General features: G+C 38.5%; 1 protein-coding gene across 9 annotated transcripts in view; it reads left to right on the top strand.

Annotated features, from left to right (window-relative positions):
* The window catches only part of HACE1 (HECT domain and ankyrin repeat containing E3 ubiquitin protein ligase 1), a 127,319-nt gene that overhangs the window by 37,620 nt on the left and 63,762 nt on the right, over positions 1-25,937 (top strand). For all 9 annotated transcript variants that reach the window (XM_005552264.5, XM_045391283.3, XM_005552267.5 and 6 more), the window contains 4 exons: positions 11,843-11,925; positions 19,957-20,053; positions 20,227-20,328; positions 21,279-21,385. In XM_005552264.5, coding sequence (XP_005552321.1) covers positions 11,843-11,925; positions 19,957-20,053; positions 20,227-20,328; positions 21,279-21,385 — 389 coding nt within the window. The remainder of the gene's footprint in view (positions 1-11,842; positions 11,926-19,956; positions 20,054-20,226; positions 20,329-21,278; positions 21,386-25,937) is intronic.

The raw sequence follows: 25,937 nt of genomic DNA on the forward strand, positions 1-25,937 counted from the left end.
CTTTTTTTCTAAGACTTGCTTCGAATTTATCTCACCAGTTTGTTGAGAACAGTAGAGGAATATGTTAGTCTAATGGCTAAATTGTTTTTATACTGTAAGCTCTACAGTATAAATAGAAATACAGAAGCACTATAAAAAATATATGGTTAAAAATACCATTACTTTTTTTTTTTTTGGAGACAGAGTACAGGCTGGAGTGCAGTGATGCGATCTCCGCTCATTGCAGCCTCTGCCTCCTGGGTTCAAGCAATTCTTCTGCCTCAGCCTCCTAAGTAGCTGGGATTACAGATATGCACCATCACGCCAGGCTAATTTTTGTGTTTTTAGTAGAGACAAGGTTTCACCATGTTGGCCAGGCTGGTCTTGAACTTCCGATCTCAAGTGATCCGACTGCCTCAGCTTCCCAAAGTGCTAGGATTACAGGTGTGAGCCACCACGGTTGGCCTACTTTTTTATTTTGTATTTATTTAGAGATAGGGTTTCACTCTGTTGAACTGGAGTGTAGTGGTACGATCATAGCTCACTGTAACCTTGAGCTCCTGGGCTCAAGTGATTCTTCTGCCTCAGCCTCCCAGGTAGCTAGGGCTATAAGCACACACCACCACACCTGGCTAATTTTTTTTTTTTTTTTTGAGACAGGCTGGAGTGCAGTGGTGCGATCTCAGCTCACTTCAAGCTCTGCCTCCTGTTTTCACGCCATTCTCCTGGCTCAGCCTCCCGAGTAGCTGGGACTAGAGGCGCCTGCCACCACACCTGGATAAATTTTGTATTTTTTTTTAGTAGAGACGGGGTTTCACCGTGTTAGCCAGGATGGTATTGATCTCCTGACCTTGTGATCCGCCCGCCTCAGCCTCCCAAACTGCTGGGATTACAGGCGTGAGCCACCATGCGTGGCCCACGCCTGGATAATTTTTAAAAAAATTTATAACTTTCTTTTTTAGAGATGGTGGTCTCACTATGTTGCCCAGATTGGTCTTGAACTCCTGGCCTCAAGCAGTCCTCCCACTTTGGCCTCCCAAAGCCTTGTGATTACAGGCATAAAAATAGCATTACTTTAAAACCATACACAAGTAGCTGTCTAGGTACTTAAGCTTTATTCTGTAATAGTTATTTAGTAGGGAGTTACTAGATTATCTGTGATTAATGTAGTTTATGAAGATACGTCAGATTAGGCATAATACTATTTAGTAATCTGAATTCGGAAGAATTATAATGCCTATGTTTTGATCAGTGGAGTAGTGATTATGAACATGGACTTGGGTTTGAATCCCTGCTTCACTGTTTGTGTGTTGGAGTACAGATTACATGACCTCTTTGACACTCAGTTTTGTGCTTATAAAAGTGAAGAGAATATCACCTTTCTCACAAGATGCATTAAATGAAATGATAAATGCTTATTAGCACACTGTCTGGGTACATATTAGTGCTATTTACATTATATCATTACATAGTTTTTAACATTATAATTTATATAAATGTATAGTATATTTTGTTAAAATTCCTTTATTACAGTTTCTGGATTGCTAGGTTTTAATTGCGTATTGATATATATTTTCAGTGTATTGGCTTTCATCTCTCCTGAGCCAGTTGAGAGTTGAAGACTTATTTTCTATAATTTCTTTTTTTTTTTTTTTTTAACTTTTAAGTTCAGGGGTACAAGTACAGGTTTGATACATAGGCAAAGTTGTGTCATGGGGCTTTGTTGTAGAGATTATTTCATCACGTAGGTATTAAGCCTAGTATACATTAGTTATTTTGCCTCATCCTTTCCCTCCTCCCACCCTCTACCCCTTTGAAAGGCCTCAGTGTATATTGTTCCTCTCTATATCCATGTGTTCTCATCATTGAGCTCCCACTTATTAGAGAGAACATACGATATTTGGTTTTCTGTTCCTGTGTTAGTTTGTGAAAGATAATGACCTGCAGCTCCATTCATGTCCCTGAAAAGGACATTGTCACATTCTTTTTTTATGGCTGCATAGTATTCTGTGGTATATGTGTACCTCATTTTCTTGATCCAGTCTACCATCAGTGGGCATTTAGGTTGATTCCATGTCTTTGCTATTGTGAATAGTGCAGCAGTGAACAAATGTGTGCATATGTCTTTATAAAAGAATGATTTATATTTCTTTTGGGTTTATACCCAGTAATGGGATTGCTGGGTCAAATGGTATTTCTGTCCTTAGGTCTTTGAGGAATCACCACACTGTCCTCTACAATGGCTGAAGTAATTTACTCCCACCAACGGTGTATAAGCCTTCCTTTTTCTCTACAACCTTGCCAGCATCTGTTGTTTTTTGACTTTTTTTTTTTTTTTTTTTTTTGAGATGGAGTCTTGCTCTGTCCCCCAGGCTGGAGTGCAGTGGTGCCATCTTGGCTCACTGCAAGCTCCGCCTCCCAGGTTCACGCCATTCTCCTGTCTCAGCCTCCCAATTAGCTGGGACTACAGGCGCCCACCACCATGCCCGGCTAATTTCTTTGTATGTTTTGGTAGAGATGGGGTTTCACCGTGTTAGCTGGGATGGTCTCGATCTCCTGACCTCGTGATCCGCCAGCCTCGGCCTCCCAAAGTGCTGGGATTACAGGCGTGAGCCACCACGCTCAGCCGTTTTTTGACTTTTTAATAATACCCATCCTTACTGGTGTGAGATGGTATCTCATTGTGGTTTTGATTTGCATTTCTCTAATCCGTGATGTTGAGCTTTTCTTTCATGTGATTTTTGGCCACATATATGTCTTCTTTTGAGAAGTGTTTGTTCATGTCCTTTGCCCACTTTTTAATGGGGTTGTTGTTTTTTGTAAATTTAAATTCCTTGTGGATGCTGGATATTAGACTTTTGTCAGATGCATAGTTTGCAGAAATTTTCTCTTGTTCTGTAGGTTTTCTGTTTATTCTGATGATAGTTTTCTTCGCTATGCAGAAACTCTTTAGTTTAATTAGATCCCAACTTTTCAGTTTTTGCTTTTGTTCCAATTGCTTTTGGCATCTTTGTCAGGAAATCTTTGCCCATGCCTAAGTCCTGAATGGTATTGCCTACATTGTTTTCCAGGGTTTTATGGTTTTGAGTTTTGCTTTTTTTTTTTTTTTTGAGACAGAGTCTCGCTCTGTTGCCCAGACTGGAGTGCAGTGGCACGATCTTGGCTCACTGCAACCTCCACCTCCCGGATTCAAGTGATTCTTCTGCCCCAGCCTCCTGAGTAGCTGGGATTACAGGTGCGTGCCACCATGCCTGCCTGATTTTTGTAGTGTTAGTAGAGACGGGGTTTCACCATGTTGATCAGGCTGGTCTCGAACTTTTGACTTCATGATCTACCTGCCTCTGCTTTCCAAAGTGCTGGGATTATAGGCGTGAGCCACTGTACCTGGCCTGGGTTTTACATTTAAGTCTTTAATCCATCTTGAGTTAATTTTTGTGTATGATGTAAGGAAGGGGTTCAGTTTCAGTTGTTTAACTATAGCTAACCAGTTATTCCAACACCATTTATTGAATAGGGAATTCCTTTCCCCATTGCTTGTTTTTGTCAGGTTTAGTGGAAGATCAGATAGTTGTCAGGGTGCGGTCTTATTTGTGGGTTTTCTGTTCTGTTTCATTGGTTTATGTGTCTGTTTTTGTACCAGTACCATGCTGTTTTGCTCACTATATATCCTTGTAGTATAGTTTAAAGTTGGGTAGTGTGATGCCTCCAACTTTTCTTTCTGCTTAGGATTGCCTTGTCTATTTGGGCTCTTTTTTGGTTTCATATGAATTTTAAAATAGTTTTCTCTAGTTCTGTGAAGTAAATCAATTGTGGTTTAATAGGAATAGCATTGAATCTATATAAATTGCTTTGGGCAGTACAGCCATTTTACTGATAATGATTCTTCCTGTCCGTGAGCCTGGGATGTTTTTCCATTTGTTTGTATCATCTCTGATCAGTGGTTTGTAGTTCTCCTTGTAGAGATCTTTCACCTCCCTAGTCAGTTGTATTCCTAGTTATTTTATTCTTTTTGTGGCAGTTGTGAATGGGAGTTCATTCCTGACTTGCCCTCAGCTTGACTCTTAGTGTATAGGAATGCTAGTGATTTTTCCACATTGATTTTGTATTCTGAGGCTTTGTTGAGGTTGTTAATTGGCCTAAGTAGCTTTTGGGCTGAGACTGTGGGGTTTTTTAAATCTAGTGTTATGTCATCTGCAAACAGGGATAGTTTGACTTCTTTTCTTCCTATTTGTTTGGCCTTTTGTTTTTTTCTCTTGCTGATTGCCCTGGCCAGAACTTCCAATACTACATTGAATAGGAGTGGTGAGAGACAGCATCCTTGTCTTATGTTGGTTTTCAAGGTAATGCTTCCAGCTTTTGCCCATTAATTATGACACTGGCTGTGAGTTTGTCATAGATGGTTCGTGTTATTTTGAGCTATGTTCCTTAAATACCTAGTTTATTGAAAGTTTTTTTTTTTTTTAAAAAAAAAAAACACAAATGGATGTTCAATTTTATCAAAAGCCTTTTCTGCATCTGTTGAGATACGTGGTTTTTGTCTTTATTTCTGCTTATGTGCTGAATCACATTTATTGATTTGTGTATGTTGAACCAACCTTGCATCCTTGGGTTGAAGCCTACTTGATTATGGTGTTTAAGCTTTTTGATGTGCTGCTGGATTCTGCTTGCCAGTGTTTTTGTTAGGGATTTTTGCATCAGTTTCATCAAGGCTATTGGTCTGACATTTTCTTTTTTTTGTTGTATCTCTGCCAGGTTTTGGTATCAGGATAATGCTGACTTCATAGAGTGAGTTAGGGAGTAGTCCCTTCTCAATTTTTTGGAATAGTTTGAATGGGAATGGTAGCAGCTTTTCTTTGTATATCTGGTGGAAATCAGCTGTGAATTCTTCTGGTCCTGGGGTTTTTTTTGGTTGGCAGGCTTATTTTCTATAATTTCTATAACAGTAGGGAACACTGTTGCTACTCTCCATCTTACTTCTATTTTGGGACCTTACAGACACTGCTTCTAGGTCAATGATCAGAGGAAAGCCATGATAAGAAGGCCCACATAGTCCTCTTATAAAATAGTGACCGAAATACTTGTTTTTCTTATATTTATAAGCTATACTTGACTACTCGTTCAGTTTAGAGGAATTACATAGATAATAATGTAGTTTTATATAACTGTTTTTATTACATAGATTATAGAATTAATGTTGAGATAGAAGTAAATTTAAATAGACATGTTAATACTACGTCCTAAAAATATTTTATTAGTATTAAAATCTTCTAATAAGGATGCTAGTCCTTTGAACCACCCTTCCTCTTTGTCAAGCCATGATCACCAGAGGCAACAATTTTCAACTTTTTAAACTTTTCCTTTAGTACGTATTTCCAAATGATAAGCTTCTGTGACTCTTTCTTAGTTTATGACTTTTAGATATTATTTAATCATTTCTTGTTATGGTAAATGATTTATAAGTTTTGGTTAGACAATATTGGTTGTATATAGTTAAAGTATTATTTACTGCTCAGTCAGTAATACTGTAATAACGTTCTTTTTTGAGGATGACTATTCTTCTTGAACAATTGGCTTTGCTCAATTTTCTTTGTATGGATCAGCATTTCTTCATCTATATGCTCCTATAAAATATCTCTTCATACTCTCTTCTACAAAGACAGATTCATTAGATAGTTTGTCAGTAACATCTTTTTTTCTCCTCCATATATTAGTTCATTTTCACCTGATATAAAGAAGTACCTGAGTCTGGGTAATTGAAGAAGAAAAGAGTTTTAATTGACTCACAGTTCTGCAGGCTTAACAGGAAGCATGACTGGAAGGCCTCAGGAAACTTACAATCATGGTGGAAGATGAAGGGGAATCAGGCAGCTTCTTGACATGGCAGCAGGAGAGAGAGGGTGTGAGGGGGGCGTGCCACACACTTTTAAACCTACAGATCTTGTGAGAACTCATTCACTATCACAAGAGCAGCAAGGGAGAAATCCGCCTCCATGATCCAGTCACCTCCCACCAGGCCCCTCTTCCAATTTGACATGAGATTTAGCGGGGACACAAATCCAAACCGTATCATTCCACCCCAAATCTCATGTTCTTCTCACGTTGGAAAATACAATTTCCCTTCTCAACAGTCCTCCAGTCTTAACTTATTTCAGCATTAAGTCAGAAGTCCACAGTTCAAAGTCTCATCTGAGACAGATAAGTCCCTTCTGCCTATAAGCCTGTAAAATCAAAAACAAATTAGTTGCTTCCAAGATACAGTGAGGCATTGAGTGAATGCTCCAAGTGGGAGAAATTGGCCAAAACACAGAGGCTATAGGCCCCATGCAAGTGTGAAACCTAGCAGGGCTGTTGTTAAAGCTCCAAAATAATTTCCTTTGATTCCGTGTCTCATATCCAGGGCACACTGATGCATGGGTTGGGATCCTGAGGCCTTGGGTAGCTCCGCCCCTGTGACTCAGCAGGGTACAGCCCCCTAGATTTCTTTCACAGGCTGACGTTGAGTACCTGTGGCTTTTTCAGGTGCACAGTGCAAGCTGTCAGTGGGTCTCCTATTCTTGGGTCTGGAGGGTGGTGGCCCTCTTCTCACAGCTCTACTAGGCAGTGCTCCGGTGGGGACTCAGTGTGAGGGGTTCTAACTCCACATTTCCCGTCTGCACTGCCCTAGTAGAGGTTCTCCATGAGGGCTCTACTCCTGTAGCAGACTTTTGCCTGGACAGCCCGGCATTTCCATACATCCTGTGAAATCTAGGCAGAGGTTCCAAAACATCGTCTCTTGCCTTCTGTGCACACCTGCAGGCCCAATACCACATGGAAGCTTTAAGGCTTGGGCTTGCACCCTCTAAAGCAGTGACCTGAGCTGTACCTTGGCCCCCTTTAGCCATGGCTGGAGCTGGCACTGGAGCATTTAGGATGCAGAGCACTAAGTCCCGAAGCTGCACAGAGCAGTGGGGCCCTGGGTCTGGCCTGTGAAGCCATTTTTCCCTCCTAGGCCTCCAGGCCTCTGATGTGTGGGGCTGCAGTGAAGGTCTGTGACATGCCCTGGAGATGTTTTTCCTGTTGTCTTGGTTATTAACTTTCAACTCCTTGTTACTTATGTACACTTCTGCACCTGGCTTGAATTTCTCCCCAGAAAATGGGTTTTTCTTTTCTACTGCCTGGTCAGGCTGCACATTTTCCAAACCTTTATGCTCTTTTTTTTTTTTTGAGTTGTGTTTTGCTCTTGTTGCCCAGGCTGGAGTGCAATGCGGTGATCTTGGCTCACTGCAGTCTCTGCCTCCTGGGTTCAAGCATTTCTCCTGCTTCAGCCTCCTGAGTAGCTGGGATTACAGGAACCTGCCACCATGCCTGGCTGATTTTTGTATTTAGAGTAGAGATGGGGTTTCACCATGTTGGCCAAGCTGGTCTCAAAATCCTGACTTCAGGTGATCCGCCCACCTCGGTCTCCCAAAGTGCTGGGATTACAGGCGTGAGCCACAGTGCCTGGCCTTCTGTTTCCCTTTTAAACATATTCCAATTTCAAACCATCTCTTTGTGAATGCGTATAAGTGAATGCTTTTAGAATAAGCTAGGTCACATCTTGAATGCTTTGCTGGTTAGAAATTTCTTCCACCAGAGTCTGGGCATGCTGGGTCACACCTGTAATCCCAGCACTTTAGGAGGCCAAGGTGGGTGGATCACTTGAGGTGAGGTCTTCAAGACCAGCCTGTCCAACAGGGTGAGACCCCATCTCTACTAAAAACAGAAAAAATTAGTGGGGCGTGGTGGTGCACACCTATAATCCCAGCTACTTGGCAGGCGGGAGAATTGCTGGAACCTGAGAGGTTGCAGTGAGCCGAGATCATGCCAATACACTCCAGCCTGGGAGACAGAGTGAGACTTCGTTTCAAAAAAAAAGGGGGGGAAATTTCTTCCACCAGATACCCTAATTCATCTGTCTCAAGTTTAAAGTTTCACAGATCTCTAGGGCAGGGGCAAAATGCTTCCACTCCCTTTTTGCTAAAGCATAGCAAGAGTGACCTTTACTCCAGTTGCCCATAAGTTCCTTATCTCTGTCTGAGATCACCTCAGCCTGGACGTCATTGTCCGTATCACTATCAGCAGTTTGATCAAAACCATTCAACAAGTCTCTAGGAAGTTCCAAACTTTCCCACATCTTACTGTTTTCTTCAGAGCCCTCCAAACTGTTCCAACCTCTGCCCCTTACCCAGTTCCAAAGTCGATTCCACATTTTCAAGTGTCTTTATAGGAGTGTCCCACTCCTGGTACCAATTTTCTATATTAGTCAGTTTTTCACACTACTATAAAGAACTACTAGAGACTGAGTAATTTGTGAAGAAAAGACATTTAATTGACTCAGAGTTCTGCTGGCTTAACAGGAAGCATGACTATGAGACCTCAGGAAACTTACAATCATGGTGGAAGGCAAAGGGGGAAGCAAGCACCTTCTTCACATGGTGGCAGGAGAGAGAGAGAAAGAGTGTGAGGGGGGATGTACCACACACTTTTAAACCATGAGATCTCATGAGAGCAGCAAGGGGGAAATCTGTCCCCATGCTCCAGTCACCTCTCACCAGGTCCCTTCCTCCAATTCAACGGGAGATTTTGGCAGGGACACAAATCTAAACCATATCACCCTCTAAACCTAGAAATAATCTTAGTGTCTCTCCCGTGTTTGATCTCCATATTCTAGATTCCATGTCTTCTATTTTGGTTTATTCTCTTTCTTTGGAGGAGGATATACTTCAGTAGCTTCTTGAGAAAAAGTGCATTGAAGGTAATTTAAAAAATAAAATAGTTAAACATTTTTATTTATAAGCATCTATTTGAATAATAGTGTAGTTGGCTGTAGAATTCTGCATATAGAGTAATATATCTTACAATTTTGAAGGCTTTTACATTTTAGATTTCTGTGTTGCTGTTGAGAAGTTTAATGCCCACATGATTTTTGTTTATCTCTGGAATCTTCTATCCCTGATGTTATCATGAAATTTCACTTTGACATGCCTTGTTGAAGGTCTTTTAATTTGATAGACTAGACATTTGTTGAGCCTTTTAAACCTGGTACCTGATGTCTTTCAGTTCTGGGAACCTTTTTTGTATTATTTCTTGGTTATTCCCTTTTGATCCCTCACCCCCTTTTTTTTCTTTATTCTCATTTTCTTCAGTATGTCTCCCTTGATTGATTCACAAATTTTCTCATCTTTCCTATTTTCTATTTTGTCTTTTTATTCTACTTTGTAGAATTCCTGAACATTTTCTTTTTAAACTTCTGTTGAATTTTTACTTATTGCATTGTATTTTTGATTTCTCATTCCCTGAATATTTTCTACCCAACTTCCTTTTCTCATTCCATGGCATAATTTCTTTTCTGTTTGAGGTTGTCAGTTACTTTTCTAATTTTTATTGTTTTCTTTGGTTCCCTTTACTGTCTTTGTTATTCTGAGTTCCATTTTTTGATTTGTTGTAATTTTTGTTTTTCAGGTTAGAGGCCTGCTTCAGTTGTATTTTAAATATTGTCTGTTCATTCGTGTATAATGGTGAGGCACTCAAATGTTGACTGGAAGCGTCGTGTACATGAGTTGAGTTTGTTGACTACTTGGTTTGACTGTATACCAAGGTTTCTCAGTCTCAACACTATTGGTATTTTGGATCTGATAATTCTTTGTTGTGGGGGCTGTCATCTGCGTTTTAGGATGTTTAGCTGCATCCCTGACCTCTACCCACTAGCTGCCAATAGCAGTTTCCCTTCCGCGGTCATAAAAATAAAAAAGTTGCCTCATGTTCTCAGAGGGAAATTTTAACCTTGGTTGGGGACGACTGCTATAGACCCATTGTTCCGAATTGGGCTGTTTCTTTATTTTTAATTTTTATTTCTTTTTAGACATAGGGTCTTGCTTTACAGATAGTGTCTTGCATGCAGCACCATGCTTGGCTAATTTTAAAATTTTGTTGTGGAAATGGGATCTCTCTAAATTGCCCAGGCTGGTCTTGAACTCCTGGCCTCAAATGATCTTTCCACCTTGGTTTTCCAAAGTCTTAGAATTACAGGCATGAGCCACTGTGTCTGTCTGAACTGAGCTGTTTCTCTGGGGACTGTCTAATGCCAGTATCTGTAAGATTCTTTTCTGATGCCAGTATTGAGAGGAAGCTTTTAATTCCTTCTACCTGAGGTTTTTAAGCCTGCCTGCTGGATTTCTGGGAGCCTAGTTGGAACGTGGAGGCTGGAGGTTTTCACTTAATTTGTTGTTTTCACGATGGCTCCTCATCTTTGCTCCACCTGTGTTTCTTGGCTCCCATTCCAGAGACTCTCTGTTCACTTTGTGCAGAGAGTAAACTTCCCATCTTCTGAGACAATTTAAAGAGGGATAGTAACTAACTGGATGGGATGTGAAGAAAGGTCCTAAGGGAGAGTCTGTTTCTTTTATTGACTTTCAACTATTCCTCCTATTTTTAGCTCTACATAACCACTCCTATGTTCCAAGGTACCTGGTACTTCCAATTTCCTCTATTCCTTTTTTTTTTTTTCTTAATGTGTGTGTTCTGGAGTAAGAATTTAGTTGCTTATTGTTGGAATCTCCGTTTGTGGGCAGTTAGACTTCAGCTTTCTTTGATCTGCTAAGTGAGTTACTATTTCTCCATTTGCTTGCTGTATTTCCAAAACTTACTGGCTCATCCAGTATGCTGTTGTTTTCTTTCTTGTTCTTCTTCCTTTAGGTGTTTAGTTTTATTATTTTACGGACATTGTGCTTTGTTTAAAAGCAGCAAAAAAGATGAACAGATATGTTCAATCCAGAAGTAATAAATGTCTAATTTCAAACTATTAAGGAGCCCTGCTCTGTTGTCCAGGCTGGAATGCAGTGGTGTAATATAGTTCATAGTAGCCTTGAGCTCCTGGGCTCAAACGATCCTCCCGCCTCAGCCTCCTGAGTAGCTAGGCCTACTACTATGATGTGCTACCATGACTAGCTCATTTTTTAATGTTTTTGTAAAAATGGGGTCTCACTATATAGAATAAACTGGTCTCAAACTACTGGCCTCAAGCCACCTATTGCCTCATGTTTTATGTTTTTACATTTTCTTCCTTTTTGCAGGAAAAACTCAATAGAATTTTAGGAATAAAACCATATAAGTTTTTTTTTTAAAAGGTTTTCAACTGGGCCCTATCCTGTCCTTAATCAACAGATATGTATTTTTAAGATTTTATATTAGCGTACTCTTTTAGTATGAGTCAAATGATTGGAGGAGTAGAACTTAGGGGACTAAGTATGTATTAATGGCAATCAGTGAAATTGAGCCTGTATATGCTACTGTTAATAGCAAAAGGGTTTCTTAGCTTTTTAAAATTTTGTATTTTAATAATTATTCTCTTGACTTTGGGAAAGTTTTACTTTGGTACTTATTTTTTTAGAGGTGAAGAATTCTGGTATTTAAAGCAATTTAAATTTAAATGTCTAAAGCAGTAGGGTCCAATTCACTAGCCACATGTGACTATTTAGATTCAAATGAGCTATAATTAAATACAATTAAAATTTTAGTTTCTTAGCTGTACTAGCCACATTTCAAGTACTTGGTAGCCATATGTGACTACTGACTACTTTTGATACAGTGCTGCTCTAAAGACTTCCAGATTAGCACAATTTCTGTTACACTGAGAATTCCACATGTATTGTGTTGTGCCTGAGAAACTTAGAGCTTACAAAAAGTTGAATTTGCTCAGCCTTAGGAATTGTCACATGTCCAGTCAGTTCCTATGTAAAGCTTCAAGCTGTGGAAAGAACTTTCCTTATATGGACTAAAATTGTGGTAATTGTATCTTTTGTTTCATTCCTCTGGCTTTACTTTTAATTATTTTTTTCCCCTTCAGACAGTGCAATGCTTGCTAGACAGTGGTGCTGATATTAACAGGCCAAATGTATCAGGAGCAACTCCATTGTACTTTGCTTGCAGGTATGATATTTTATATTTCCAGATGCTGTGTATACTCGTGTATATATATGTATATAAAGAAATATATTTCCAGATGTATGTATACTCTATTTCTAGACACACATATTTCTGTGTATTTTCTAAAGCTCTCGTTTTCCCACAAATATTGTGCTCTCTTTTAAGATTAAGTATAATCTCTCTTTTAAGATGAAGTGTTATGTTTCTATTACTTAACTGCATGAGGAAAAGTATTTTCTGTTATATTTAATTGCCATTGCTTTTATGTTATATGTGGGAGCTTTTGATTTGCTTGATTACTTCAATTTTAGACTAAGTACTTATTAACAAAAGACAAATTGGTAACCTGGTAATTCCCATAGTTTACTGTATTCTGTAACCAGGTCATTTCCAGTGGGATAAGCTGTTGGAATATATCTTGATCCAAAGCCATGTCTTTATTTCTCTGTATCTATAACCAAAAAAATATCTTGAGTCAGTCTTGTTAGATGTTGTTATACATTAAGTTATTTTCGTATTTCTGTATTGGTTCATTTTCTTGACGTGTGCATTTCGTTCACTTATTCATTCATGTATTCATCAAATGTTTAGTTAGCACTCACTGTGTCATGCATTGTTGTAGGTGTGTAAAACAGTAATAAACTCTAGTCCCTAAGGAGCTAATAGTATAATTATACACATGCTGTCACACCCACACACATATATAAAAATATATACACACCTATCTATTATGTATTATGTAAATGTAGTTTGCAGTTAGCATCAGTTCACAGAACACTATAGTGATTCTTCTTTTTGATTTAAATTGTATGAATTGTAATATTTATTTCGGCCTTTATATCCTGATATAGAGCTCTCCAGAAAGCTCCTCTCTTCTTCTTTTTTTCTGTTTTATATCATTTTATTGGAAGTTGGTTTTAGGTTGAAAGACCTGCATTTTTTCTTGTTTAGCTTCTTTTTTGGGGTCTCTCATGTTCCTTTGATGAGACCGATTCAGATCATCTGTTTAACAACCCTGTATTAGAATTCAGGGGCTTTTGGGTTTCTAGACTTGCAGATCTTTCTGATTCCAGCCACTTTCTTAACATTATATTTATGATTTGGTTGCTTGGCTAGAAAACCAGTTCCTTCCATAGTGTCCTGAATTTATGAATAATACCATCATTTGATCCCCCGTAATCATATCCTATCTTGAAGGGTTATCTTTAGATCAGACCTTTTTTTGAAGCTCCAGATTTGAATGTCCATCTCCCTGATTAACATCATCACTTAGAAGTACCGCAGAATCTCAGATATTAACATGTCAAAATATAGCTTCAGATTTTCCTCCTCAAACCTTTCCTCCAGTTTTTCCTCATCTTAATCAATAGAAACCTTATCCTCTCAGTTGTTTAAATTAGAAATAATTAGGTTATTTTTTATTTCTCTCTCTCTCTTTGTGAACTTGGAATTTATTAGTAAGTTCTGTAAATTCTACCTTCAGAATATGTTTGGAATCTCAACTTCTAACTCAACCAAAACCACCTTAATGTTGTTACCTTTTGCTTAGAGTACTTCAGTAATCTCTACACTGGTCTCCCTGATTCCTATGTTGTTTCCCTCCAGTCTCTTGTTTCCTCAGCAAAGTGATCTTAAAAAAAATGCTGGCTTCATAAAATGAGTTAGGGAGGATTCCCTCTTTGTCTATTGATTGGAATAGTTTCAGAAGGAATGGTACTAGCCATTCAGAGGAATGGTACCAGCTCCTCTTTGTACCTCTGGTAGAATTCGGCTGTGAATCCATCTATTCTGACTTTTCTTGGTTGGTAGGCTATTAATTATTGCCTCAATTTCAGAGCCTGTTATTGGTGTATTCAGAGATTCAACTTCTTCCTGGTTTAGTCTTGGGAAGGTATATGCGTCCAGGAATTTATTCATTTCTTCTAGATTTTCTAGTTTATTTGCGTAGGGGTGTTTATAGTATTCTCTGATGGTAGTTTGTATTTCTGTAGGATAGGTGGTGATACCCCCTTTATCATTTTTTGCTGTGTCTATTTGATTCTTCTCTCTCTTCTTTATTAGTCTTGCTAGCAGTCTAGCTATTTTGTTGCTCTGTTCGAAACAGCTCCTGGATTCATTGTTTTTCTGTGTCTCTGTCTCCTTCAGTTCTGCTCTGATCTTAGTTATTTCTTGCCCTCTGCTAACTTTTGAATTTGTTTGCTGTTGCTTCTCTAGTTCTTTTAATTGTAATGTTAGGGTGTTGATTTTTGATCTTTCTGCTTTCTCTTGTGGGCATTTAGTGCTATAAATTTCCCTCTGCATGTTGCTTTAAATGTGTCCCAGAGATTCTGGTACATTGTGTCTTTGTTCTCATTGGTTTCAAAGAACATCTTTATTTCTGCCTTAATTTCGTTATTTACCCAGTAGTCATTCAGGAACAGGCTGTTCAGTTTCCATGTAGTTGTACGGTTTTGAGTGAGTTTCTTAATCCTGAGTTCTAATTTGATTGCACTGTGCTCTGAGAGACAGTGTGTGATTTCTGTTCTTTTACGTTTGCTGAGGAGTGCTTTACTTCCAATTATGTGATCAATTTTAGAATAAGTGCAATGTGGTGCTGAGAATAATGTATATTCTGTTGATTTGGAATGGAAAGTTCTGTAGATGTCTATTAGGTGTGCTTGGTGCATAGTTAAAGTCCTGGATATCCTTGTTAGCCTTCTGTTGTGTTGATCTGTCTATTATTTACAGTGAGGTGTTTAAGTCTCCCATTATTATTGTGTGGGAGTCTAAGTCTCTTTGTATGTCTCTAAGGACTTGGTTTATGAATCTGGGTGCTCCTGTATTGGGTGCTTATATATTTAGGATAGTTAGCTCTTCTTGTTGAATTGATCCCTTTACCATTATGTAATGGCCTTGTCTCTTTTGATCTTTGTTGGTTTAAAGTCTGTTTTATCCAGGATTGCAACCCCTGCTTTTTTTTTTTTTTTTTTTTTTGCTTTCCATTTGCTTAGTAGATCTTCTTCCATCCCTCTTTTTTGAGCCTATGTGTGTCTCTGCATGTGAGATGGGTCTCCTGAATACAGCACACTGATGTGTCTTGACCCTTTATCCAGTTTGCCAGTATGTCTTTTAATTGGGGCATTTAGCCCATTTACATTTAAGGTTAATATTATTATGTGTGAATTTGATCCTGTCATTATGTTAGCTGATTATTTTGCTTATTAATTGATGCAGTTTTTTCATAGCATTGATGGTCTTTACAGTTTGGCATGTTTTTGCCATGGCTGGTACTGGTTGCTTTTCATGTTTAGTGCTTCCTTCAGGAGGAGCTCTTGTAAGGCACGTCTGGTGGTGACAAAATCTCTCAGCATTTGCATGTCTGTAAAGGATTTTATTTCTCCACTTATGAAGCTTAATTTGGCTTGATATGAAATTCTGAGTTGAAAATTATTTTCTTTAAGAATGTTGAATATTAGCTCCCACTCTCTTCTGACTTGTAGGGTTTCTGCTGAGAGATCCTCTGTTAGTCTGATGGACTTGCCTTTGTGGGTAACCCGACCTTTCTCTCTGGCTGCCCTTAATATTTTTTCCTTCATTTCAGCCTTGGTGAATCTGACAATTATGTGTCTTGGAGTTGCTCTTCTCGAGGAGTATCTTTGTGGTGTTCTCTGTGTTTCCTGAATTTGAATGTTGGCCTGTCTTGCTAGATTGGGGAAGTTCTCCTGGATAATATCCTGAAGAGTGTTTTCCAATTTGGCTTCATTCTCCCCGCCACTTTCAGGTACAACAATCAGACATAGATTTGGTCTTTTCACATAGTCCCATATTTCTTGGAGGTTTTGTTCATTTCTTTTTACTCTTTTTTTCTCTAATCTTGTGTTCTCGCTTTATTTCATTAATTTGGTCTTCATTCACTGATATCCTTTCTTACACTTGATCAAATTGGCTATTGAAGCTTGTGCATGCGTTACAGAGTTCTCCAGCCATGGTTTTCAGCTCCATCAGGTCATTTAACGTCTTCTCTACACTGTTTATTCTAGTTAGCCATTAATGTAACCTTTTTTCAAGGTTTTTAGTTTCCTTGTGATGGGTTAGAACATCTTTCTTTAGCTTGGAGAAGTAGTTATTACCAACCTTCTGAAGCCTACTTCTGTCAACTCGTCAAAGTCATTCTCCATCCATCTTTGTTCCGTTGCTGGTGAGGAGCTGCGATCCATTGGAGGAGAAGAGGCACTCTGGTTTTTAGAATTTTCAGCTTTTCTGCTCTGGTTTCTCCCCATCTTTGTGGTTTTGTCTACCTTTGGTCTTTGATGTTGGTGACCTACAGATGAAGTGTTGGTGTGGATGTCCTTTTTGTTGTTGTTGATACTATTCCTTTCTGTTTGTTAGTTTTCCTTCTGACAGTCAGACCCCTCAGCTGCAGGTCTGTCGGAGTTTGCTGGAGGTCCATTCCAGACCCTGTTTGCCTGGGTATCACCAGCGGAGGTTGCAGAATAGCAAATATTGCTGCCTGTTCCTTCCTCTGGAAGCTTCGTCGCAGAGGGGCACCCGCCTGTATGAGGTGTCTGTCGGCCCCTACTAGGAGGTGTCTCCCAGTTAGGCTACACAGGGGTCAGGGACCCACTTGAGGAGGCAGTCTGTCCATTCTCAGAACTCAGACGCCATGCTGGGAGAACCACTGCTCTCTTCCGAGCTGTCAGACAGCGACATTTAAGTCTGCAGAAGTTGTCTGCTGCCTTTTATTCAGCTATGCCCTGCCCACAGAGGTGGAGTCTATAGAGGCAGTAGGCCTTGCTGAGCTGCAGTGGGCTCCACCTAGTTCGAGCTTCCTGGTAGCTTTGTTTACCTACTCAAGCCTCAGTAATGGCAGATGCCCCTGGCAGCCTGGCAGGTCAATCTCAGACTGCTGCGTTAGCAGTGAGCAAGGCTCCGTGGGCATGGGACCCGCCGAGCCAGGCATGGGACGGAATCTCCTGGTGTGTTGTTTGCTAAGACCTTGGGAAAAGTGCAGTATTTTGGCAGGAGTGTCCCGTTTTTCCAGGTAGTCTGTCACGGCTTCCCTTGGCTAGGAAAGGGAAATCCCCCGACCCCTTGGGCTTCCCAGGTGAGGCGACGCCCCACCCTACTTCGGCTCACCCTCCGTGGGCTGCACCTGCTGTCCAACCAGTCCCATTGAGATCAACCAGGTACCTCATTTGGAAATGCAGAAATCACCTATCTTCTGTGTCGATCACTCTGGGAGCTGCAGACCGGAGCTGTTCATATTCGGCCATCTTGGAACGGGAGTCTTGAGACTAAATTGTTTACTTTTACAGGTCACAAAACATAAAGGACAATCTCTGTTTATCTTGCTAGAGCAGCATGATATCGATGAAAGATTTTGGAGTCAGACTGATACAGATTCAAATTCTGGTCTGCCATGTAACTGTTCATCTTGAGCAACTCCATTATATTCTTGAGCCATGGTTTTCTCATCTGAAAAATTGGGTGAATATTGTTAAAATAAAAATCTTAGAAAAAATAAGTTTTAAGTTTATTTAAATGAAAAACGATTCATGAATCAGGCAGCACTCAGAATCAGAAGCGGGTGAGAGAGCTCTTCCCAGCAGTTTCTAAGTAATGAGCTTTTATAGGCTGAATATGGAAGCAAAGTAGAGAAATCACGTGACTGGCTACCCTTATGTATGTATTTGCCTAATTTGGTCATGGTGTGAAGAATTGGCTGTCTAATTTCTTGAAACCGCTCTTTGTTGCAAAATACATACTCCCAAGTTAAGCTGAAGTTTGTTACAGAGGAACTCAGAAGTATAGTGACTGTCTCAGGCTAATGGCCTCCTGTTCGCTTAATTTAAGGAGGCTTATAACAGTGTCAGCACTAAGTCAGACTTTGGACAGAGGACTGAGCATAATGCTTGTTACCTAGTGTATCCTAAATAAATTGTGTTTCAGGTCTCTTGTTATTTTCTATAGTGTGGTGTTGTCTTTAATACTTATTTGTCAAATGAACGGTGTCTGAAGTTAAAGCCTATAATACAATTCATTGAATGTATCGAGTACATGTTATAAGACAACTGCCATGCTTGGTGGTATGGAACAGGTCTACTGTCAAGAAGTTTACAATTTAATTGGAAAAAATTGGACACATGGATGTTAAAGAACTGTAAAAGAGATATCATTAAAATTGAACTCAGCAGTTTTATAAGATGGATTCCTCAGAACCTTGGCTACTAGCAAAAGTATCACTATATCCCTAAATAAATTAAGCTCAAGTTAGTTGCTTTTCACTTGGCCTCTATTTTTAGGTATGTGAAAGAAAGGAACAGTGTAAATTAAACATTAATCACCGTTAGCTATTGTTTATAACATCTTGACCAACACTTTGAGCTGAATGACAAGTAATGCTTGATGAAGACTTCTTGCTTGATGCTGGTAAAGCTGATTATTGTTCCTTTCAAAGGGATTGCTGATTTACTTTTTTGATTTTTCTCGAATAAATTAGATATTATTCTTAAGTTCTGGCTTATTGGTATTAAGGAAGATAATCAGTGTAATAATAAAGTATCAAGAGAGTGATAGACCTATAATAACTGTTGCAGGGTTTTCTGGCACTAGATTCATAGTAGGATACTATTAAGTTTTTTTTAAAAACACTTTAATTCCAATTGGCTATAAATTATTTTTCATACAGTGCCATTTTGTGAAACAGAATTTTAAGTTTCTGAGAAATCTGTGTAGTGTTTTTCTTCGTGAAATCACATGCCTCTCTAGGTAATGTTATTGTGGAAAGACTATTGGTCTAGAAGCCCAGGTGCCTGAGTTCTAGTTTCACCTGTGCTTTGATTACTTGCTTTTCTCATATACAGAGTACTTTTTGGATTCATGCTCTTCCAAACTGTACAACTTATTTGGACCTTTCTTTCTTTCTCTTTTCCTTTTCCTTTTCCCTTCCCTTCCCCTTCCATCCCATCCCCCCCTCCCCTCCCTCCCTTCCCTTTTCTTTTTTTTTCTTTCTTTTCTTGACAGGGTTTCGCTCTTGTTACCCAGGCTGGAGTACAATGGGGCATTCTTGGCTCACTGCAATCTCTGCCTCCTGGGTTCAAGTGATTCTCCTGCCTTAGCCTCCCAAGTAGCTGGGATTACAGGCACCTGCCACCACGCCCAGCTAATTTTGAATTTTTAATAGAGACGGGGTTTCACCATGTTGGCCAGGCTGGTCTTGAACTCCTGACCTCAGGTGATCCACCTACCCTGACCTCCCAAAGTGCTGGGATTACAGGCGTGAGTCACCATGCCTGGCCCTGGGCATTTCTTAAGAATCAGCCGTTAACATTAATTTCCCTGGAGTGATAGTTACCAATTCTATTTCTACAAGAGAGAGCAATCAGGGAATGAGGCATGTGGATAGGAGAGTTCATTCTAGGACAGATTGAATACCCATCTGCAGAAGCCAAACTGAGTGGGTTGGTAAAATGAAGGTCAAAAGCTAGATAGTATTTTTGGCTAATAACCCCACTTCATGTTCCCTTTTTCCCCAGATTCTCTTCCATTGGTTTTACTTTTCTCCTTCCTTTGTTTTAATTTTTTTTTTGACAACGTATTACAAGTGTGCCATAAAATGTACTCTTGTTTTGACTCTTGAGGTTCTTTTGGATTAAGAAGCTTAGAGACTTGGATTTGTGTAGTAGGAAGAAGGTGAGGCTAAAGTTGCAAATGGTCAAGTTAAGGTGGAGAGAGAGATTAGGAAGTGAATGTAAGAAAAAAATAAAGCAGAAGGCTCAGTAGTAGTTACTTATCCCCAAAATATTATGCCTATTTTAGGAAATGTGACACAAATTCAATTCTAAAATTTAGTAGGCCACTTTCTGGTCTACATAGTGAAAGCATGGCTTAACTTTGAGAGAAGTTTTTCTGATTGTGAGCATGTGTTTCACATCCTCTTGTCTTAATTTTTAAAATTGTTAGTTTTTATTGACTCATAATAAATGACTATCCATAATTCGTAGAGAAAGACTTTTAAAAAGATTGTCTTTTTAACTTGCTTCTCTTTCTACACAGTCATGGTCAGAGAGATACAGCACAGATTCTACTACTACGAGGGGCCAAATATCTGCCAGATAAAAATGGAGTAACTCCTCTGGATTTATGTGTGCAGGTATGTTTTTAATTTATATTCTGAGCCCCTTATCTTTATAATAGAAACTGGAGTGGTAACAATTATAATTTTTTTCAATGAAAGGGTAGGTGCAAAGATTTTTATTGTGTGAAGAATATAAACTTTAAAAGGAACTGTTTTTAAACCTGGATAATTTGAAGTCTTGTTTTTAGGGTGGATATGGAGAGACTTGTGAAGTGTTAATTCAGTATCACCCGAGGCTTTTTCAGACTATTATTCAAATGACACAGAATGAAGACCTCCGAGAAAACATGGTAATGTATTTGTGCTAGTAGCTTGTAAATGAAGACACTTTATTTCTGCTTAGCATATATGACATTTTACAAATGTGCTTAGCTTAGTAATTTTCCTTATTGTCACAAATATCTTAATAATTAGCTTATCTGCATTATAGGATAAGTATGAGTTAGATAATAATTAATACAGTTTTTGCTAATATTTGGCCATATAAATCTTCTGCCCTATGGGTCTTTGGTCTCTCCTTAAGATAACTAGAATAGGCTGGGTGTGGTATCACGCCTGTAATTCCAGCATTTTGGGAGGCTGAGGTGGGTGGATTGCTTGAGTCCATGAGTTTGAGACTAGCTTGTGCAACAAAGACACAGTCTCTTAAAAAAAAATTACAAAAATTAGCTATATGTAGTGGCATGCGTTTGTAGTCCGAGCTGCTTGGGAGGCTGAGCTGGGAGGAGGGATTGAGCCTAGGAGGTTGAGCCTGCAGTGAGCCGAGATCATGTCCCTGCCCGCTACACTCTAGCCTGGGCGATACAGTGATGCTGTGTCTTTAAATAAAAAAAAAAAAAATGTTCCCATGGCAAGAGGAAAAGACTGTGGAGGAATATCATTATGATTGGTAATCACTAGTTTACTCAGCTATGTGTTTGTGATAGTTTAAGTCTCAGAAAAATTGCTCTAAATTTCTCTTTTATTTTAGAAGTTTAGAATTAAATTTCCAAAACTATACTTGGTGTTTTTAAAATTCTATCTATATTTACTATTGTTTTGTAACTGGGTGATTTTCAACAAAGATTTTATTGTGTATCATTATATCTCTATATTAGCTTTTAAATGTATGCAAGGCAGAATAACTAAAGGACTTGATTTAGACTAATTGGCTTTAAGATAATTAATAAGTACTTAATTGTTTAATAAGATTTAATGGATTGCCATGTAATCATATTTTTTTTATTTATAAAAAATTTAGTTACGGCAAGTTCTGGAGCATTTGTCTCAGCAAAGTGAAAGTCAGTACCTAAAGATTCTAACAAGCCTTGCTGAAGTTGCTACAACAAATGGTCATAAACTGCTTAGGTAAGTGTTTCGCAATAAGAGGAAATCAATAGGTAGCAGTGTCTGTTGGCTTCACCTCCTAAGTAGTTTATTCTGTGGGACGCCTTTTGTCAGTGATAACGATGTTATAAAAATTTGCTGACTTCTGGTTTGTTTTGTTTGAAAGGACCAGGGTAATCAACTATTGCTAAAGAGATTTTAATCTCTCTGAAGAGAGTGAATTTGGGCATATGTGTCTAGAATTTTGTGAAATGATTACTTACCTAGACATGTAAGTAAATGTACATGAAGAAGAATCGAGAAAGTTCAGGAATCTTGACCACTAATGAATAAAATAAAAGTAGGTACAAGCTACTGTTTAACCTTTCAGTGTACTCTCATGACCCCCTCATAAAGTTTTTTTCTCTGAACTGTCCCCCTCAGTTAAGTTCTTTATTGTTTCTAAAAGATCCTGTGGTTTTAATGGCTCATCACTAAGTTCATGGAGTTAATGCCTTATATTACTTGAATTTATATATGAAGTGTTTTTCTGTAGCTACACTTCTTTCTATGTGGCTGGCTACCCCAATTAGGAATAAGCAGCCACTGAGAAATGATTATTCCCTTATTATTTCTTAGCCTGCAGATTTGACCCCTTTCTAATTTGGATGCTTTCCCCTTCATATTATTCGTTTTACTAATTACTTCCACTCCTAGTAGATTGACAGGTCAAGATCTTCTCCCATCTCTGTAGTTGCAACTGAAATTTTTTCCACCCAACACCATGCTACTTCTTTAAATCAGCTGTATTATTAAATTTATTATTCTAGCCATTTGTTTCAGTCTTCTTTGGGACTTTTCATGTATTTCAGATCAGAATCACATTCTGTACTGTTTACTTAAAAGGCCCTTTGCTAGGTTCCTTATACTTCGTGATTCCAAGATCACCTTCTTATATATTCTTTTAACCATTTAGTCTTTTTTCAGCAATTCTACTCAATATACCATTTATTCATTTTAAAAATTATTCTATTTCTACCATTGAGACTACTCATAGACTCTGTCTATAACAGTCATTGAATTCTAGCTTTCCGTAATGCTCTTATTTAGTTATTCCCAGTAATCCGTGTATTTCATGGAACCCTTGTAAGATTCAGATATACTAACTAAAAGCATGGGCTTGGAGTCAGCCAGACTCAGACTTACATCCAGACATCATCATTTACTGTGTTACCTTAGCAACTAACTTTTCCCTTCAACATCCACCCATCCATCGAATATATATATACATATATATATGTATATGTATATATACACACACACACATATATAATTATTATTTTTTTATACAGAGTCTCACTCTGTTGCCCAGGCTGAAGTACAGTGGCACAATCTTGGCTCACTGCAACCTCCGCCTCCCAGATTCAAGCAATTCTCCTGCCCCAGCCTCCCAAGTAGCTGGGATTACAGGCACGCACCACCACGCCCGGCTAATTTTTTGTATTTTTAATAGAGATGGGGTTTCACCATGTTGCCCAGGCTGGTCTTGAACTCCTGAGCTCAGGCAATTGGCTCGCCTCAGCCTCCCAGAGTGCTGGGATTACTGGTGTGAGCCAATGCACCCAGCCAAATAATGCACCCAGTATTTTTGAGGGCCTACCATCCATTAGGCCATCTGTGAGGTGATCATGAATAAAACAGACAAGATCTCTATGTTGAAATTACAGTCTAGTCAGGATTTTACTGGATTTTATTCCATTTTGTTGGAAACTGGTAATAAATATCTTAATGAGTTGTGAGAGTGAAATAAGATAATTCTGTAAAATGCAAAGTAAGGGGTCCAGTATATAGTAGAGGTGATGATAGTTATTATTTTAAGTACCCCTATAATACCATTTAACCTGTTTTCCTACATTAGAAAACTTGTTTTTTCTACTTAAATATTTGTCAGATTGTATATACTTCCACAGTAATTAGAAAGCATTTATGTTTTTATGTGTCTATGTTTTTAAGTTTACCTTCATCACTTATTAAGCAGGTACGAAGCTAAGGAACATTCAAATATATTATTTCACTTAAACCTTACAGTAACTTTGTAATTTAGATGTTATCTCCACTTTACGTGTAAAAAAATTGAAGTTAAATGATTTGCCAAGCTAATAAATAAACCTGGATATATATCCTCAGTAGTAAGTAGCAGATTCTAGGTTCTAATCTAGCTTCTAAAAATGACAGGGGTGGTTAGTGGGACAGGAGAAACAGGGTAGGAAAAAGGAATCCATGGCCAAAACAATAGTAGTTTTTAAAAAATTACTCTGCTACACTGTGCTGTCTCACCACTTTACAGTGCTGCCTTCCAAATGCTTTATAGAATCTTATTTTTATGGCCATTTTTGGCCTGTAAATATCTCATTGTTGGGATTGGTAGTGAGTATTGGTTATTAGTTAGAATTTATTGTACTGTTAAATGGTAATTCTTAAGATGATTTCAAATACAAATTGCTTCCCCCTGCTGATTTATGTTTAATGGTATTTTTGTAGAGTATATCATTTGTGTTCATTTATTTGTGAATTATTTTATGTTTCTTAACCCGTTATGTGAAGTAATGTTGACCCTTGTTTTAATAGAAATTTTCTTTAAGAAAATAACTGATTCAAATATATGTTAATTATTGACAACTCAGGTGTTATCCAGCACACTTTTGGAAAAATTGGTAGCCTGTTATCTAACTGATTTCAGGAATATTTGCTAAAGATAATAAACATTTACTGAGGCGTTTGCACATAATGTTATGTTTATATTGAAATGAAATTTTATCTTTCTGTGTATTTATGATTGAAAGTAAAGGTAGTTAACGATGTGGAAATGAACAGAAAAATCATAACTATATGCTAAGTAAGACCCTGAATAAGAATATACTCATATAAACCAAAGGCAAGAATTTTACAATGATAGGGGTTTGAGTTAGGAAATTAATTTCTTTCTTTTTTTTTTTTTTTTTTTGAGATGAAGTCTCGCTCTGTCATCCAGGCTGGAGTGCAGTGGCATGATCTCGGCTCACTGCGAGCCCCGCCTCCCGGGTTCATGTCATCCTCCTGCCTCAGCCTCCCAAGTAGCTGGGACTACATGCACCTGCCACCACACCTGGCTAATTTTTTGTATTTTTAGTAGAGACGGAGTTTCACCGTGTTAGCCAGGATGGTCTCGATCTCGTGATCTTGTGATCCGTCCGCCTTGGCCTCTCGAAGTGCTGGGATTACAGGCATGAGCCACTGCCTCTGGCCAGAAATTAATTTTTAAACTTTAAAATTGAGGCATGGCAGCTTTGAAACAAATGACCATTTTATGATCAACTGGAGAAGGGTATATGAAGTTTAGGGATACTTCACCGGTGGGAAAGTGAGAAAATGATATTTTTTACACCAGTGATTCATCTTAGAAGAAGTTTCAATTGAGTAAAGTAATACAAAATTGTTAGACTGTATTTATAATTAATAATAACCAGATTCCATGGTTTAAGAAAATATATTTTACCTTAAAGTAAGATAACTCATGATGTATTCCCTAAGATATTTAAAACAAATATTTGTGTATGTGGTACTTTTGCAGAAGAAAATTAAATTTGGCCGGGTGCGGTGGCTCACGCCTATAGTCCCAGCTCTTTGGGAGGCTGAGGCGGGCGGATCATGAGGTCAGGAGATCGAGACCATCTTGGGTAACACGGTGAAACCCTGTCTCTACTAAAAATGCAAAAAATTAGCCGGGCGTGGTGGCGGGCGCCTGTAGTGCCAGCTACTCGGGAGGCTGAGACAGGAGAATGGTGTGAACCCGGGAGGTGGAGCTTGTAGTGAGCCAAGACTGAGCCACTGCACTCCAGCCTGGGTGGCAGAGTGAGACTCCCTCTCAAAAAAAAAAAAAGAGAAAATGGAATTCACACCTCTCTTACAGAATTTGAGAGTCTGGAACACTTTTGCTAGAGCTGGAATACAGTAAAAGAAGGAGATGGTTACAACCAAACTACATTTCTATTTTATTAGTGTCAACAGACTTATGATATGCAATTAGAATCACTATTTCATAAAGACAAATATTTAAAAATCAGTGCAAGCTAAATTAATCACTCTATACACATTTGATTCAAAATTATTGAGGCAAAAAAGGCTGTGCTAATGTGCTATAGCTCTAGTGACAGCAATAGCTATTGATGTTTTACGAACACTGGTAACTGAAAGTTAATTTTTATTGACTTTTAAAACAATTTAATGAGTCTTACAATGAGAAAAAAACATGGCTAATGAAGTGAAAATGTCAAGAAATTTTGGTTCATGTAACCATGGTTGAAAATGCCCTCTAATTTGGTACTTATCAAACAAATACTTGAAAGTGGACATTTGTCATTACCATCTTACTAATACTATTTAAAAAAAAAATTGAAGAATACCTACAGATATCATAAATGAAGATTTCAATGAACTGGGTAAACTATATATAAGGGAAGAGAGAGTAAGTTTTTGATAATTAAATTATACAAATGTGGCTTACTGCCATGGTTACTACTTGAGACCATCACTATGACAGTTACTACTGTTACTA

Source organism: Macaca fascicularis, chromosome 4 (assembly GCF_037993035.2).
Source record: "Macaca fascicularis isolate 582-1 chromosome 4, T2T-MFA8v1.1".
NCBI lineage: Eukaryota > Metazoa > Chordata > Mammalia > Primates > Cercopithecidae > Macaca > Macaca fascicularis.